General features: G+C 57.4%; 2 protein-coding genes across 5 annotated transcripts; both read left to right on the top strand.

Annotated features, from left to right (window-relative positions):
- The first annotated feature begins 590 nt into the window (after positions 1 to 590).
- On the top strand, positions 591 to 8,613 carry SPNS1 (SPNS lysolipid transporter 1, lysophospholipid). Of its 3 annotated transcripts, none has more exons than XM_037140025.2 (13): positions 591 to 678; positions 900 to 1,189; positions 1,285 to 1,350; positions 3,154 to 3,290; positions 4,676 to 4,827; positions 4,924 to 4,990; positions 5,776 to 5,921; positions 6,200 to 6,355; positions 6,666 to 6,855; positions 7,169 to 7,234; positions 7,416 to 7,514; positions 7,828 to 7,999; positions 8,278 to 8,613. In XM_037140025.2, exons 2-13 carry the CDS (start codon positions 949 to 951, stop codon positions 8,370 to 8,372), a joined length of 1,587 nt encoding a protein of 528 aa, XP_036995920.1. In that variant the 5' UTR covers positions 591 to 678; positions 900 to 948; the 3' UTR covers positions 8,373 to 8,613. The 3 variants fall into 3 exon arrangements, with proteins under 3 accessions (XP_036995920.1, XP_036995919.1, XP_036995921.1); XM_037140024.2 differs by having other exon boundaries at positions 599 to 678; positions 884 to 1,189; XM_037140026.2 differs by having other exon boundaries at positions 599 to 678; positions 884 to 1,189; positions 4,776 to 4,827; positions 4,944 to 4,990.
- Positions 8,614 to 9,103: 490 nt separating this feature from the next.
- LAT (linker for activation of T cells) lies at positions 9,104 to 14,146 on the top strand. Of its 2 annotated transcripts, XM_053671675.1 has the most exons (12): positions 9,106 to 9,593; positions 9,784 to 9,811; positions 9,914 to 9,948; positions 10,225 to 10,312; positions 10,645 to 10,709; positions 10,800 to 10,829; positions 10,912 to 10,975; positions 11,045 to 11,139; positions 12,793 to 12,855; positions 13,035 to 13,097; positions 13,204 to 13,290; positions 13,458 to 14,146. In XM_053671675.1, exons 1-11 carry the CDS (start codon positions 9,491 to 9,493, stop codon positions 13,269 to 13,271), a joined length of 702 nt encoding a protein of 233 aa, XP_053527650.1. In that variant the 5' UTR covers positions 9,106 to 9,490; the 3' UTR covers positions 13,272 to 13,290; positions 13,458 to 14,146. The 2 variants fall into 2 exon arrangements, with proteins under 2 accessions (XP_053527651.1, XP_053527650.1); XM_053671676.1 differs by lacking the exon at positions 10,800 to 10,829 and having other exon boundaries at positions 9,104 to 9,593.
- The last annotated feature ends 2,323 nt before the right edge of the window (positions 14,147 to 16,469 follow it).

The following is a 16,469-nucleotide window of genomic DNA, read 5'->3' on the forward strand; positions in this document are numbered from 1 at the left end:
CAGACAGGGGGGCCGAACGAGAGGCCAGGGCCGAAGGTTCTGCATTCATTCATTCACTCATTCATTCATTCATTCATTCACTCATTCATTCATTCATTCATTCATCACTTAGTGGATGTGTATGAAGCCCAAATCAGACAGTGAGGAAGAGAGAATAATTACTTAGAGGTAGAACTGTCCATTGGCATTTCTAAAGATATATCTCCAGAGCCTTTTAACATTCTATTACCTAGTTTGGAAAGAGGTCAGCCAAGAGGGTGCTGCAGATAAGGCAGGCGAGATTCAAAGGGTTGGGCAACTTCAGCAATTCCCCTACACGGCTTCTGGGAAGGCAGTCTTGGCGGGGACGCGACCGCTGGTTGCCAAGTTTGTGCAGCAGCTGAGCGGCTTGGGGTTGGAGGAGGAGCGGGGCGCGCGGAGTTTGTGTCCCCTCGATAGTTACCCGGGCCACTAGGCGGCTGTCACGTGGTTCAGGAGCCTGCGGCTGGGCAGAAGGATCCTGCGCAGCTCTAGGCCGCTGCTTTGGTCGTCTGGCAGCTGGTCACGTGTCAAAGGCTTCAAGCTGTGGCAACCTACTACGGCTCCGCCGTCACATGACCTGCTCTCAAACATCATGGCGGCGGCCTTGGTGCAGCGCTGGGGCTGAGCTACAGCGAGTGCAGTGGGCTCCTACTCGGGGTGAGGGGTGGCCTCCCCCTGGGGAGTGGGGAGGATCAGGTTCTCCTCACTGTCCTGGACATCACCCGAATTCCACTCGTCCCCTTCGCGCAGTGTCTGCCTGGACGGGAAAGCTAGACAGGGCCCGGGTTCCTTCGGGACAAGCTCCTACCCCTCTCCGCGCGCACCTCCGCCGCCTGAGTCCCCTCCACCCTTCTTTCTCCAGCTTCCTCCCTTCGCAGGTAGGATCATCGGTGGACCGGAGCGCGGGCAGACGCGGCCCCGGGGACCATGTCCGGGTCCGAAACCGAGCCCTTCCTCAGCCAGGCGGATGACACAAACGACAGGCCGGTGCCCGGCACCTCGGCATTACCGAGTTCCATGGGGAACCCGAAGTCCGAGGGTCCGGAGGTCCCGGACCGGGAGGAGCTGCAGCGCATCACCGGCTTGTCTGCGAGCCACTCGGCTCTCATAGTCGCCGTGCTGTGCTACATCAACCTCCTCAACTACATGGACCGCTTCACCGTGGCTGGTACTGACTTTTGGGAGGAAGTTAGATGAGGGGAAGAGAGCGGGGTCCCGAAGGTGAGGCTGCCTCGAGGATCCCATCCTGAGTCTTCTTCCCAGGCGTCCTTCCGGATATTGAGCAGTTCTTCAGTATCGGAGATAGTAGCTCCGGCCTCATTCAGACCGGTGAGTGGAGGCTCCTCCTGGCTGCCCAGCAGCTATTTTCCCTTTTCTTACCCCGGTAGGGACCACATGCTGGCGTGGCTGGGGCCTCACTGATGGAGGAATAGTGGCCAGAGCTAGGGGAAGAGATGGCCCTGGTGCTCCGCTGAAATTATTCTGGTTAGTTAGCACCCCTCATTTAAAGAGGGAGTCAGCTTAGTGTGATAGTTAAGCCAGACCTAGGTTTAAACCTCAGCATTCTGCTCACAGTGTGATGATGAGGGAGGCCCTCAACCTCTCTAAGCCTCACTTTCCTTATCGGTCATATGCAAGTAGTGATGACCCAGAGCGTGTCGAGGCTGGTGTGAGGATTGCATGAGATAATTAGCCTGTGAAGTGTGTAGTGCAGTGCTGAGGACATGGTGGTCACCCAGTTGATAATGGCAGGCGGAAGAGGGTGTCTGGAATGGAGAGAGGTGAGTTTTACTTGTTCAGAACTTTGGGATTTGTGAGAGAGGGAAAAACAGGCCCAAACCCTCTTTTCTTTCCTTCCCTCCATTCATCTGGAGTGTTTCTGAGTACGACTGTGTCCCGGGCTCTGAAGAAAGTGGTGATGACATTTACATAATTTATCTAAGACCTCTGATAAAAGCCCATTGTTTTCAAATCCTTCCATCAGCCAAGGAATAGGTGTTCCTCGTAATTTATAGAGAAAGTAGTTAGGATTATCTACATTTTAATAATGTTTTTAATTTATTGATTTTAGAGAGAGAAACATTAGTTTGTTGTTCTATTTATTTACACATTTATTGTTTGAGTCTTGTGTGTACCCTGACCAGGGATCGAACCCACACCCTTGGCGTATTACGAGGACACTCTAACCAGTTGAGCTACTTGGTCAGGGATATAAGGAAACTTGAGGCTTGGAGAAGAGTAGGGACTTGCCCTGAGTCATACAACAAGTTAGAGGCAGAAAAGGGATTTGAATCCAGGCCTTGCAGTGCTCTTTGCCCCAGTCCAGGCCAGTAAGGAGCTGCAGGTATTTAAGGCAAGTCTAGAGAAATGAGAATAGAATCACAGGCCCTGCGCTGCAAACTCTAAAGAGGTGTTGCCTTAGAGAAGAGGCCACTCTTTCTCGGCAGCCCCATTCACTTTTTCATCCAGCGTTTTTACTGAGCCCTACTTTATGCTGGGCCATGTGTTCAATAATGGTAACAGTCATGGCTGAGACAGGTGGAGCTGACCTCGTGCTATGCCTGAGGGGCAACAGTGCATAAAAACCTACGCTGGTGGTGAGATCATTTCCCAAAGGAATAAGCGTTCTGTAAAAGGAAACAGTGCGGCAGAGACTGGATGTGTGTTGGTTGGAGGAGTGTCTCAGCTAGAACCTGAACTTGCTAAGCTCTGTGAAGCTCTGGGGGGAAAAGAGAATGTTCCGGATAGAGAGGACAGCAGTTGCCAAAAACCCTAAGATGGTATTGAGCGTGGCTATTGGGCTCTTGGGGTGCAGAGGAAAGGAAAGGAAAGGAAGACCTTGAGGCTGGAGAGGTTGGGAGGGGTTAGGTCACACAGTGCAAAGTGGGCCGAGATATGGAATTCGGATTTTGTTCTTGGCTGAATGGGAGGAAGTGATGAGTCAGCTGGGCCATATATTATACAGTGGAAGGTTTGGGAGGCATTTAAAATGGAATTGGACTCCCCCAGCTGGAAGATCTGATAGTTTCAGGGTTGGGAGTTATTCCTGTCCCCTCTGCCCTCTCTCAGCTGGGGTGGAGGTGGGGCGGGGCGGGGTACTGGGGCTGGCTGTGACTCTCCACTTCCCCTCAGTGTTCATCTCTAGTTACATGGTGTTGGCACCTGTGTTTGGCTACCTGGGTGACAGGTACAATCGGAAGTATCTCATGTGTGGGGGCATTGCCTTCTGGTCCCTGGTGACACTGGGGTCATCCTTCATCCCCAAAGAGGTAAGGCTTCACAACGACTCCTGCTTCTGGTGACCTCCAGTCCCCCATTAATCTTCGCTTCCGCTCTTTGGAATCATTGCAGACCGGGCCCAGGGAACGACTGCAGTTTCCTTGGTCCGTGCCATCAGCCACCAGCCCCCCATCTCCCTGCCTTTGCCCAAATTAATCTGCCCAGGCCATCCTTTCCTGTTTCTTTTCTTTCTTTCTTGTTTTTTTTTTTTAAGATTTTATTTATTTATTTTTAGAGAGAGGGGAAGGGAGGGAGAGAGAGGGAGAGAAACATCAATGTGAGAAAGAAACATCTATCAGCTCCCACACCAGACAGGGGGCCAAACCCGAAACCCAGGCATGTGCCCTGACTGGGAATTGAACCAGTGACCTTTCACCTTATGGGACCATGCCCAGCCAACTGAGCCACACTGGTCAGGGCTTCTCTTTTCTTTCAGAACCTTCTCTCCATCATCCCCACACCCCCAACCATTGACTCCTTCCACTCAACACCTAAACACTCACATTTCTTTCTGTACCATTTCTTTCTCTACCCTCCCTAGACTGCCCTCCCCCCCTCTTCCCCTTCCTAGCCAGACTTCCTGAAAGGCCTCCGTAACCAAGCTCCAGTCTGGGTGAAGGAGCAGCCAGGAAGAGGCTCTCACTTTCCCTGCACTTCCTCTCCCACTTGCCCCTTGAGCACGGCCCACTGAGCTGCCCCCAGCACCCCATTGCCAAAGTCAACAGTGACCTCTTGGTTGCTAAATGTAGCTCCTACTTCCTGGTCCTTCTCTCACTAGACCTCCCAGGAGCCTCTGGCTCTATAGACCCACTTCTTCCTCTGGAAACTCTCTTCCAACCTCAGTGACGCCATTCCTCTGGTTTTTCTTCTGCCTCCCCGGTGGTTGCTTCTTTGCTCCTTTAAAATCCCCTGTCCATTCTGTCTCTGCCCCAGAACTCTGTCCTCTGCACACTCTCCCTGAGTGATGGTACCCTGTCCCTAGCTTCAGGGGTCTTTGACAAATGAAACCCCACCTAAGATCATTATTCACTATTAGATGGGGTGGGCGAGATAGAAAGTAAGATTTATTTTGCACTTACTGGGCACAAGGTAATGAATAGACCCTTATATTGTCCTGTCCTCACAACAGTTATGTGAACATGTCCTTATCTCCCTTTTTCAGATTAGGAAACTGAGGCTCAGAGAGGTTAAGTTGCTTCCTCAAAGACACAGCTAGTAAGTAGGGGAGCCAGAATTCAAGCTCAGGTCCATCTGATTCTAAAACCCTGGCCTCTCCCACCATCCCTGGCACCTCTCCAGAACTGGCCGGTGGACTAGGCTGGGAGGCTGTTTGTAGGGTGGGGTGCCACTTCCCCACCCCCGTCTCATTCCCCAGCGGTTCTGGTTGCTCCTCCTGACTCGGGGCCTGGTGGGGGTCGGGGAGGCCAGTTACTCCACCATCGCACCCACCCTCATCGCTGACCTCTTCGTGGCAGACCAGCGGAGTCAGATGCTTAGCGTGTTCTACTTTGCCATCCCAGTGGGCAGGTAAGTGCGCCTTGGGCCTGGTGGGGGGGTGGAAGGGCCTAGCACTGGGTATGACTGACCAGCTGTCCCTTCTCCTCTCCTTCCCCTGTCCTCCAGTGGTTTGGGTTACATTGCAGGCTCCAAAGTTAAGGACGTGGCTGGGGACTGGCACTGGGCTCTGAGGGTGAGTCTGGTCACAGCCTGCGGGAAGGTCAGCAGCATCGTCACTGACCCCCCATTGTACCTGCAGATACCCCATTTCAAGGCAGCACTCACTCTGCCAAGCCTGCAGAAAGCCCGGCTGCCCCCACCACAAAGCCGTGTGCTAGACAGAGCTCTTGGTTGCAGGTGACAGAAGTTTCCTGTAAAAGTGTAAGCGCCCTAATGGCACTGTGTTGGCTCTCATAACGGAAAGCCCCAGGGTGTGCTTCCACTAAAGCTGGACCCGGGACTCTCATGGTCACGGGGGTCTGATCGCCCTCCTCCTAGCTCTGTGCTGCCTTTGTCCTCAAGCAGGTGGAAACTCCACACGTTTATCTCCCCATTTAGAAACTTTGGCATCCTGGATCCTTGAGCAATAGTCCTGGATAGAATCTGATTGGATGAATGTGGGTCACATGCCCACCACCCAATCAGTCATGGGGGGCGTTAATACTGCTCTTGTTGGCTAAGCCTGGGTTACAGGCCCCGCCCTATTTGAGCCATGCTAACTGAGAGAAGTGAGTGGTTTCCCAAAAGAAAATCGGGGTGCTGTTACCAAAGAGGGAGCAGTTAGGCTTGCAGAAATGGGTGTGGCCCCTCATAGCAATCGCCCCTTCGCCAGAGTTGCAGGTTCAGCCTCCTTGAGCAAGCACCCCGCTGTCCGAGGTCTTGGTGCCTGAGCTTCCTTTACATGCCCCTCCTTCTCCCAGCCCCGGGAGTCGGGTGTGTTTCTGCCTGTGCCTGTCCTGAAGCCCACTCTCTCCCCAGGTGACACCAGGCCTAGGAGTGGTGGCAGTACTGCTGCTGTTCCTGGTAGTACGGGAGCCGCCGAGGGGAGCTGTAGAGCGCCACTCAGACTCACCGCCCCTGAACCCCACCTCGTGGTGGGCGGATCTGAGGGCTCTGGCAAGAAAGTGAGTTTAATTTCGGCCTAACCCAATGTCTAGATCCCCAGGAAGGCAGGACAACGGGGTTGAAATTTCCGTGGGGGCGGTCTTTGTTTTCTTTCCCGTCACCCGGCCCAGTGTCAGGGCCAGTAATTCCATAACTGCCGCCTCCTGTGGCAGCTCGTTGAATTATAGGCCCAGACCCTGTGCCCTGACCTTACTGAAGGAGGCCGGGAAGGCAGAAGAGAGTCCCCCACTCCGTTCCCTCAGTGGGGGTTGACTTCCTCCTTTCCGACCGTCCGCAGCCCGAGTTTCATCCTGTCTTCCCTCGGCTTCACTGCTGTGGCCTTTGTCACGGGCTCCCTGGCTCTTTGGGCTCCTGCGTTCTTGCTGCGTTCCCGTGTGGTTTTGGGGGAGACCCCGCCCTGTCTTCCTGGAGACTCTTGCTCTTCTTCTGACAGGTACGCAGATGGGGGCTGGGATGGACGGCCCGTAGGTGGCCGGGGACGGAGTGGAAAGAGCATGGTTCAGACTCAGACAAGGAGAGTTTCAATCCTGACTCCGCACGCCGTTTTGCTGTCCCAGAGTTTCAGCTTCCCGGTCTGGGAAGTAGGAGACGGACCTTCCTGAACCATGGGGTGCTATGCCTGGGTAGACCTGGGTTGCAAGGGCGGCTGGGATGGGTCATCTTCCTCTCCAGGCTATAGGGGCGAGGCTAGGGGGCTGCGCAGGCAGACGGACTAGCCCCTGTACCCCTGTCCCTGCCCCCAGCCTCATTTTTGGGCTCATCACCTGCCTGACCGGGGTCCTGGGTGTGGGCCTGGGTGTGGAGATCAGTCGCCGCCTCCGCCGCTCCAACCCCCGGGCTGACCCGCTGGTCTGTGCTGCTGGCCTCCTGGGCTCTGCACCCTTCCTCTTCCTGTCCGTTGCTTGTGCCCGTGGTAGCATCGTGGCCACTTATGTGAGTAGCCAGCAGGTATCAAGGGGGCTGTTTTGGGTCCAGGGTTGGGGAACGGTGCACTGGGGCAGGACTGAAGTCAGCCAGCATCATGGTTCAGAGCCAGCTCTAGGTGGGAATGCCTGGTTTTGAATGTCAGGTCTCGCCCTCCTAACTGTGTGGCATTGGGCTGTGCTGTTTCACCATCTGCAAAAAGGAAATGCTAATAGTTCCTGTCTCAGGTGTGCTGTGAGGACTAAGTGAGTTAATAGATGGACCTCCCTGTGTTTGTTCTTGTGATGAGATCAACACTGCCCCCCACCTCCTGGTCCCCCAGATTTTCATCTTTATTGGAGAGACACTTTTGTCCATGAACTGGGCCATTGTGGCTGATATTCTGCTGGTGAGTAGGCGGGCTATTCTGGGGTTGTTCCAGAGGCCGATGGGGGCAGGGAGTGGCCTGTAGTCCAGGCCCACCCTGTTCTTCATCCTAGTAACCTCTCTGAGCTGGGGCTCACCTCTGACCTCAGCCTGGGCTGAGCCTTGCCCTGTCCGCTCCCTCTCCCCCCCCCCCCCGCCCCCAGTATGTGGTGATCCCTACCAGACGCTCCACGGCCGAGGCCTTCCAGATCGTGCTGTCCCACCTGCTTGGTGATGCTGGGAGCCCCTACCTCATTGGCCTGGTGAGCACTGCTCTTGCTGGGTTGGGGTTGGGCACCCTATGTTCCTATCACTGGCCAGTGGCCCGGGGCCTGAGCTGGGCTGAATGGGAAGGCCGTCCCAGTCAGGCTCCTGTGCCGGGCACCTCTCACCTTGGACCCGCATCCAGTGCGAAGGAGTTTGTCTTTTCGAGTTTCCACATGATGCCAAGGACCTCTCTGGAAGCCTAGACACCCTTCCCTGGCTCTAGTCTTCATTCTTCTGGAGTTTGGGGCCCCTTGTCCCCAGTGTCCTCTTTAAGACTCTCTTCGCTTTCCTTTCCTCATCTCCCTACAGATGTCCGACCGCCTCCGCCGGAACTGGCCTCCCTCCTTCTTGTCCGAGTTCCGGGCCCTGCAGTTCTCGCTCATGCTCTGTGCCTTTGTCGGGGCCCTGGGCGGTGCGGCCTTCCTGGGCACCGCCATCGTCATTGAGGGTGACCGCCGGCGGGCCCAGCTGCATGTGCAGGGTCAGTTGGACCTTTCCTCCGTCCACGCACAGCTGCTTGCCCAACTTCGTGACGCTGCCTGCTTGTTCTTTCACCCGTCCGTCCAGTCCTGTGGACCTGGCCTCTCGGGGCGCAGCCCTCCCGTCACCCAGCCTGGGGTCTGCCTGGCCGACAGGCTGATATCCCACTGTTCACAGCTCTGGGGCCCCATCCATCCACTTCTCACTGCCTGTTTGTCCCCTCCCGGGCTTTGTGTCCATCTGCCCATCCAACTCTGGCCCTGACCTTTCCCTCTGCAGGTCTGCTGCGTGAGGCAGGGCCTGAAGATGACCGGATTGTGGTGCCCCGGCGGGGCCGCTCCACCCGGGTCCCTGTGTCCAGTGTGCTTATCTGAAGGGCTGTCACCCACCTACCTGCGCACCTACCACAGCGGGTCCCAGGCCAGCCCCCACAGGCACCTGGGCCCAAACCCTTGGCCTGGCCCGGCGTCCAGGAGGGATCTTGGGCCACATTCCAGCTCCCACACACTACATGGGCAGCCAGGGGTGGGCAGCGGGAGCCTGGAGGGGACCCTCCTCCACGGGAGCGGTCCCAGGGTCTCGGTGCTATTTGTACGAATAAAATTTCTAGCCAGACCCCAGCTGCCTGCTTGTGTCTGCCTGGGTGCGAGTAACCACCAACCTTTAGACTGTAGGGGGTGCCCTCTCTCTAGCCCCAGGGCTCCTGGTGGCTGTTGGGTCACTCCTGTGGGGCTTCTGAGCTGGGTGAACAGGGTGGAGTGAGCTGGCTTTGTGTGACTGTGAGTCACGCCCCTGTTTCCCCACGAGCCCGCCCTTGGCCAACTAGGGTGAGGTGGGGGTGGGCCCTGTGCCCCTCTGAATTCTGGGGGTCCACTTCCCTCCTCGCCGCCTCCTTGAGCCCAGGCTGTGGAGGCCATGTCTGCTGGCTGGCCTGCAATTGGCTTGTCCTTTTCCCACTGGTATGAGTTGCCCCTTGTCTTGGAGACCAGCACACCCTTCTTGAGGACCTGAGGGTGGCTCCTTAGGCCTCCTCCTCCCCTCCCCACTGGCTGGGTGGGGGTGGGAAGGGGGTGGATGCAGCCGGCTGAGAAGCCTGATGATTTCCTGCCCTCACCCGGAGCTCACCACAGCTTCCTGCCGCAGGCGGGCAGGCAGGCGCTGAGGAGAGGCGGGCGCCGAGCCCAAGGGCAGGTAGGCCTGGGTGCAGGGTCCATGCAGGGGTGGCCGGTGCCCCACACTCCAGCCCACGCCCTGGCCCAACTGCTCCGGAATAAAGGGTCTTCCAGAGCCAGCACTGACCCCCACTCAGCCCAACGAGGGGAAGGGGTCAGGGAGCCCGCAAGGAGGGCGAGGCTGCCACCCACCAGGCTTGTAGCCTGGTGCCGCCGGGTCTGTTCCCTCCGCTGGCCCAGCCCGTGCTTTGGGGCAGCTCTGTCCTGGAGGGGCGCGCAGCGAGCAGTCTGGCCTGGTCCAAGCTCTGTCCTGCAGGTAGATGGAGGTGGCCATCCTGCTCTCCCTCGTGCTGGGCCTGCTGCTGCTGCCGCTCTTGGCCGTTTTGCTGACGGCACTCTGTGTGCGTTGCCGGGAGCTGCAAGGTGAGTGGGAGCTGGGGGGCAGTCAGGTGCTTGGACATAGGGACAGGGGTCCTCAGCCTGTTGCCCAGTGCCTCACACCGTCCTGCCAGCCCTCACTGTCCTGCCCGCGGAGACACTGAGAGCCCCTGACTCCATTACCCGCTCCCCCCGTCACTCACTTTTCCTGCCTCACCAGCCTTCTCTTCCACAGACTCACATGGCAGTGCCGACCCCAACAGGTGAGTCTGCCCTCTTGGCTGGTGCCGCTCCCTTAGTGCCCTACGCGGGGCTGGCCCTGGGGCTTCTCCTGGTCCCTTACCAAGTTGTGTCTGTCCTGCCAGTGGGATCCCACGCAGCATCGTGATCAAACGGCCTCGTGAGTACACGGAGGGCCCTCTGCCCCTGGGGTAGGGAAGAGAGTTCCCTGGCATGTGAGCAAGTGCCTGCCTTTGTTCAGCTCCCCTCCCCCCACCCCTCCCAGCTGTGGCTGCCCACATGGTCTTGACCTGAGCTGGGATGCGGACGGGTATAGGTGTCCTCAGGCCTGTCCAGGGTGCAGGGGTTTCAAGAAGTTCATCTGTCCTTCGAGGCCTTAACAAGGTTAGGCCATGATGTCTGGACTCATTCCTTCACCTTGGCCCTGTGTCCTCAGCCATGATAGCTCCCTGGCCACCAGCTACTTCCTATCCGCCTGTTACCTCCTGTCTATCCTTGAGCCAGCCAGACCTGCTCCCCATCCCGTAAGTAACTCCTTCTCCTCCAAGTCCCCCTCTTTATCCCTCGCCTTCTTGGATGGGGAGTTTCTTTCCCTGTTGCCCCAGAGCCCCATCTCAGGCATGACCTCTGATTTTTGTTTAAGATTTTATTTCTTTATCTTTAGAGGGGAAGGGAAGGAGAGAGGGAGAGAAATATCAATGTATGGTTGCCTCTGTGCATCCCCTGCTCGGAAGTGGCCTGCAGTGCAGGCGTGTGCCCTGACTGGGAATCGAACCATGATCCTTTGGTTCACAGGCCCACACTCAATCCACTGAGCTACACCAACCAGGGCTGACCTCTGATTTTTGACTTCTAGGCGGTCCCCACAGCCCCCAGGGGGCTCCCACCAAGTGCCATCTTCCCGGCAGGACTCCGATGGCGGTAAGCTGGGGCGGGGCACGGCGGGGCCGGGGCTGGTGGCAGCGGGCCTCCCCTGACCCGGTCTCCCTGTTGCCCTCCCTCTCTCCCTAGCCAACAGCGTGGCGAGCTATGAGAACGAGGGTGCGTCTGCGACCCCGGTGCCCTGGGTGGGGGAGGCCGGGGCCTGACTTGGGCCGTGCTGACCCCTGTGTCCTTACCCCAGAGCCAGTCTGTGAGGACGAGGACGAAGATGAGGACGAGGAGGACTACCACACCGAGGGCTACCTGTGAGTGACCAGGTGGGAGGAAGGGGCTGAGGCCGGGTCCGAGCTAACCGCCCCTGGGCTCTCCCTCAGGGAGGTGCTTCCCGACACCGTCCCGGCCGCCTGCAGCGCCGTCCCAGCAGCGCCCGTGCCCAGCGGCGCCGGCCTCCGAGACAGCGCCTTCTCCAGTGAGTCGCCCATCGGCCTCGCCGCCCCTCTGTGCGCCGCCCCTCTGCCCCTCTCTCTCCTGTGGCCTCTCTGAGGCCTGCTCCGCCTCTGGGTTCTCTCTTCTCTTTTCCTAGAACTGCAGCCCCACAGAGAGCGAGCAGCCCGCTCTGGTCTCCTGACTCCCTTCCTCTGCCTTGTCTTCCTTCCTGTCCGTCGTCTCCTCTGCACCAGCTCCTTGGCCTTGCTCTCCTTAGACCCCTTCCTCGACTCTGCTCTTTCAGTCTCTCCTGTGTGAAAGGTTTTTCTTGACCCCTGGCATGCTCCTTTTTCATAGCATCTTGTTCATGTTTCATGGAGGCAATATCATCTCGTAAATCTCCAAGGATACTGAATAAATGTTGTCTTTTTTGTCTTCATTTTTTCTTCTGCTTCCTGCATTGTCTCTATTTCCTTTGAGCCACTTTTCTCCCTTCGTTTTGGTCACATCCTGCCTGTCAGTGCTTTCCTCGTCTGGCGGTCTCCAGCGCTCGGCCCCTGTCCTCCCCGTGTGCACCCGGGCCATCGCGCACACACGCTGGCTGCCTTTGCCACCCAGGTCCCCAAGTCAGGGACTCTCTCTTGAGCTCCAGACCCCCTGTCCAAGTGCTTCTTTTCTTTCATTCACTTATTCACTTATGATATTCACTGGGTGCCTCCGATATAACCATTTATTAGTGCCGTGGTAAAGGGGCTAACAGTATTGAGGACCTATGACATGCCCTGCTCAGAGTTCTGTGTGTATGAGCTTGTTGAACCTCCCAATTCCCAGATGTGAGGAATTGGACCTGTCCCTCTCCCACCTGTGCCTCAGTTTTCCCAACTGTACAATGGCAGGGTTTATTTATTTAGCGGACGCTTGGTAGCTCTTGCTGCTTAGTACTTACATTTACTGTTCACTGCTTTACTCCTCACAGCACCTCTGTGAAATGGTTAGGTACTCATCCTATTTTTTATACTCATCCTATTTTACAGATGATAAAACTGAGGCCTGGAGAGGCTGGGTAGCTTGTCTGAGGTTCATGATTAGTTAGCGCTCGAGCTGGACTCGAACCTGGGCATTCTGGCTCCAAAGCCTGCCTTGTCCACGTCCTTATGGGGAAACAAGTCAACACATAAAAGAACAAGACACTATCAATGACAATGTGTGCTATGAAGGGCCTGTGACAAGAATGGGGGATCAGGGCAGTTCTGTCTGAAGATGAGGGGCCAGCGGGGCCGACGGCACCTCTGACTTAGCCCAGCCCTGGGAGCCGTGCGCCCCTCCACGCACGGCGCCCAGACCAACATCTCTGAGCTGCTCTCCGGCTCTGCTCCCCAACCATGGGCACTGTGGGCATCTGCGTCTCTCCTCTCCCCCAAAATTGCACTCCCTCTAATCCATTCTGGTCCGGTCGCCCTGTTCTCCCCATTGCCATGGCCTCCGCCCTCGTCCAGGCCACTGGCCTCCCTGGTCTGGGGCGCCCTGCCTGCGTCCCTGGGGGAGACCGTGGGGACGGTGTCTGGGCACCGTCTCGGGAGGGTTTTGCGGAAAGTCAGGTGGCCATGGTTGGGGGCTTCATCCGCTTGGGCGCTCTGGGACTCTGTGCCCAAGGGCTCTGGGTGACCGTGCTGGGGACTCTGGTGGTTTTCTACAGTGGAGTCGGGGGAGGATTACGTGAACGTTCCTGAAAGCGAGGAGAGCGCGGACGCATCGCTGGGTGAGCGGCTGGTACCCTTCCGGGGCCCACCTTCCCCAGCCTCCCTCTGCCACCCCATCCCGCCTCCCCCCTTCTGTGGCTCTGTCGCCCTCTGTCCGGGTGTGCTCCTGCTCTCTCACCCTCAGTGTGGCCTGCCCCCTCCCGGTGTGGCAGTTCCTCCTCCTGACCTGTCCCCACAGATGGGAGCCGGGAGTATGTGAATGTGTCCCAGGAGCTGCAGCCCACGGCCAAGACCGAGCCTGGTGTGTACTGGGGCGGCGGGGGTGGGGGAGGCGGCACTGGGAGCTCCCTGGGCGGGGAGTGGGGTGCAGTTTTCAAGCTGAAGACCAACCTCCCTTCCCCTCACAGCCATCTTGAGCTCCCAGGAGGCAGAGGAAGAGGAGGAAGAGGGCGCCCCAGATTATGAGAATCTGTAGGAGCTTCACCGAGGGCCTGGTGAGAGCCCTGCACGGCCCTGCGCTGGCCCGTAGGCTCCTGACGCTCCCTTGCAGACCCTGTCCCTCCACCTCAGCCCCATCCTCCCTGACTCTGGGGACCCCTCTTACACGCCCCCACCACTCCTGACCCCCAAACCCTCTCTCTCCTGCCCTCCTGTGTTGCAGCATGAGGCCTGCACGCCCTGGAGTCTGCCTTGCCCGGGATGGCTGAGCTGGGCAGCTGGCAGTGGCTCTGGGGGGCCCACTTGGCACCCCAGCCCAGCTCCAGCCTGACAAGAGCCTGAGAATTTTCCTCCTAACTTATTGTCACTTTGGGGTCCAGTCTAGGTGTCCCCAAAACTCTGCACCTTCTGACACAGCCTGAGAATGAAGTGCCTGGACCCCAGCCCTACTCTGTAATAGAATAAAGGCTGATGTGGTCTGTAGTGCTCTTGACTTTGGGGGGTCCAGTGGGTCAAGTCAGGGTGAGGGTGGGCTGTGCCCGAGGCCTGCGTGTGCTCATGTCTGTGGCCGTCCATCCTCCGCAGGGCCTGCGTGCTCCTAGCGCCCTGGCCAGGTCCCGCAGGGGTGGCTGTAACGGCCGGACGCATCTCCTTGCGGGTGCCGCAAGCCTGGCCCAGGCTGGCACCTCTGGGGCCCAGCTGCATCTCCCCAAGAAGCAACCCCCAGAGACAATGGCTACGCTAATGGGGGAGTGGGGCGTGGGGGTGCACTGGGGGGCCTCCGAGCAAGACCCTTTTCTGCCTGCCCCCAGTTTCTTCATTTGTAAAAGAAGTGGGAGGACTCGATGACTTTGAAGGGCTGTCTTAGTTTTTACCTTTTGTGGTTCTCAATAAAACAGAACTTAAAAACTGGCTGAGCAACTGAAACAGTTTGTGTGCAGCACCGCGCTTCTCGGCTTTGATGTGCAGACGGCTCACGGGCTCACTCACCGGAGGCCGCGGGCTCTGGGTGGGGCCCCAGTGCCTGCTTTTCCCAGGGGCTCCCAAGTGGTTCCAATGCTGCTGTTCTAAGAACCACACCTTAAGAAGCAGGGACTGATGGATACCCTGTAATTGGCTCCAGTGCGGGCATGTGACCTAACCTGGGCCAGTGAGGACCGCTTGGGACTTGGGCAGGAAGCGTCAGGAAGGCGAAGGTCTCTTCGTTCATAGCGGATGTTAAGCTAGAGGGATGTGGTCCCAAAGCCCCAGTTTGGAGATCCTGGCTGGGCATGAAGCCAAGATGGAGGAGAAAGTGGCCCAGAGATGGACAGGGCCGGTGCCCAGTCAGAACCCCTGGATCCAGTTACACCCAAAGCGAGACAGACATCCCCTCAAAATTCCCAGTTACATGGGCCGATAAATGACCAGCTCTCTCCCACTGGCTTGACTAGCGTGATCAAGTGCCTGGCATCCTCAGTGACAGGAGTGATGGCTTCCCTGTCGGGTGCCTGCTGCTTTCTCACACTTCTTTACTCACCCTCACTCCCCTGTTGGTGGTCACAGTGGGTGTCCTCATCTCACAGGTGAGGTGACACAGCCTCAGAGAGGAGAAGCGATTTGCCCAAAGGCACACAGCCAAAGCAGCCAATCTGGGGTTAGTTCTGTGGCTGTGGACCTTCGGAGTCACTGCTGCCTGCTCTGAATGCTGTACAGTGTCAGCTGCCCCAGATGGGGAAGTTCATGACAGGCCCAGCTGGAGAAGTGAGGGAGGGGCGTCGAGGGAGGGTGCTGGACCGGCTGGACATCAACTGGCGGAGTTGTCATTTTACGTGGGGCGGTAAAAGTGGGCAGGGAGGCACCTTTGCGCCAGGCTGAGGGACAAATGGTTTGCCAACAAGGCATGTTGGTGCAGCCACCTTGGAGAATAGTCTGGTGACATCAGTAAAGCTGAGAATGGTGTGTCCCTTTACCTAGCAAAGTCCTGGGTGGGAGCCTGACAGTGGTGCACTGGCTGAGGGGCTGGTACCGGAGGCTCAGCGGCACCGCAGTGCTGGGGGCGGCTGGGAGATTGCACACGCACCAGGGGACCCCCAGCGGGTAAAAGTGAACGAATGGGGTCAGCACCTATCACCTCAAATGAACAGCAGCAGAACCTGAGGTGATAAATGGAGAACGAACACATTGTTTTATTTATATAAGGCTTAAAAATTCTGAGAAAAGAAATCTATTGTTCAGGGACACACATGTATGCAAGGATATCCAGATAAGCAGAGGAGGAGAGGAACCCACACTCAGGAGAGTGGTGGCCAAGGGGCGAGCGGGGCGGACGTCGGGAAGGCGTTCAGGAAGCCCTCAGGGATGCGCATAACGTCTCACTCTTAGGCAGTGCTGGGTACACAGCGTTCGATATGTGATTCTCTGAAGTGTTTACATATCTGGATGATTTCATAATAAGAGGAGAGACCAGAGCCCAAGGAGGGAATGGGTGGGGGCAGGAGGGCAGGGCAGCTGCAGGAGACAGTGAACAGGAGGCAGACAGTCTCTGGTCCTCCTGGCCAAGCCGGTGAGCTGCACTTGGCACTCCAGGACTTAGGAGCAGCATATGCCAAGGCCCTGAGGTCAGGACAGGAAAGAGGCTGTTGGAGTAGTTCATGGGGAAGAAGGCAGTGGGCTAGCCACAGTTGGGGGGGGGGGGCGGGCAGGGTGGGCAATGGAGAGAGGTGGTAGAATAAGGAGAAGTTTGGATGTTGTGACAGGTTGGCCATGAGCTGTGAGGCATGGGAAGTCCAGGATGACCCTGGTCCTTGCTTTGGTGGTTGGGGGATGGGCATTCTGTGAGGCCCTAAGTGTTGGGAACTGCCCTGCCTGGTTTCAGAAGCTATGAACCCCAGCCTCCCCCCCACCCACCACCACCATGGCCAAGGCTCAGTGAGTGACCTTTGGACCATAAGCTACTAAGGAGCTAAAGCTTATCTCCCTGGCAGGGGCACTGCCTCTAGTCCTTTTACTTAACCCTGCCTGGCCCCCAGTGGTTGGTTGGTTAGCCAATGACCAGTAACATTCCCCAAAGGAGGGACGACCTGTGACAGGCATGATCACGGGGCCCTCAAGGAAGGACTTGTGGGCTACAGAAAAGGGGTGATGGGCCTCCGCCCCTCGGCTTTGACACAGCCTGAGTCCTCATTCTGTCAGGGAGAAGTCTCCTAATCTCTTGGCTGCCTTACTTCCCCTGCCTGATTTAAGCCTGAGACAA

The sequence above is a fragment of the Artibeus jamaicensis genome, unplaced genomic scaffold (genome assembly GCF_021234435.1).
Source record: "Artibeus jamaicensis isolate MK-2021 breed Jamaican fruit bat unplaced genomic scaffold, CSHL_Jam_final contig_700, whole genome shotgun sequence".
NCBI lineage: Eukaryota > Metazoa > Chordata > Mammalia > Chiroptera > Phyllostomidae > Artibeus > Artibeus jamaicensis.

What these genes read in the sequence shown, in the direction of transcription:
- SPNS1 (XM_037140025.2), top strand. Translation starts at nt 949, where the DNA reads ATGTCCGGGTCCGAAACCGAGCCCTTCCTCAGCCAGGCGGATGACACA. An exon ending in ACTGGCACTGGGCTCTGAGG is followed by an intron (nt 4,991 to 5,775) that starts GTGAGTCTGGTC and finishes CTCTCTCCCCAG; the next exon opens with GTGACACCAGGCCTAGGAGT. An exon ending in GGCCCAGCTGCATGTGCAGG is followed by an intron (nt 8,000 to 8,277) that starts GTCAGTTGGACC and finishes TTCCCTCTGCAG; the next exon opens with GTCTGCTGCGTGAGGCAGGG.
- LAT (XM_053671675.1), top strand. Translation starts at nt 9,491, where the DNA reads ATGGAGGTGGCCATCCTGCTCTCCCTCGTGCTGGGCCTGCTGCTGCTG. An exon ending in GCGTTGCCGGGAGCTGCAAG is followed by an intron (nt 9,594 to 9,783) that starts GTGAGTGGGAGC and finishes TCTCTTCCACAG; the next exon opens with ACTCACATGGCAGTGCCGAC. An exon ending in GAGCGCGGACGCATCGCTGG is followed by an intron (nt 12,856 to 13,034) that starts GTGAGCGGCTGG and finishes CTGTCCCCACAG; the next exon opens with ATGGGAGCCGGGAGTATGTG.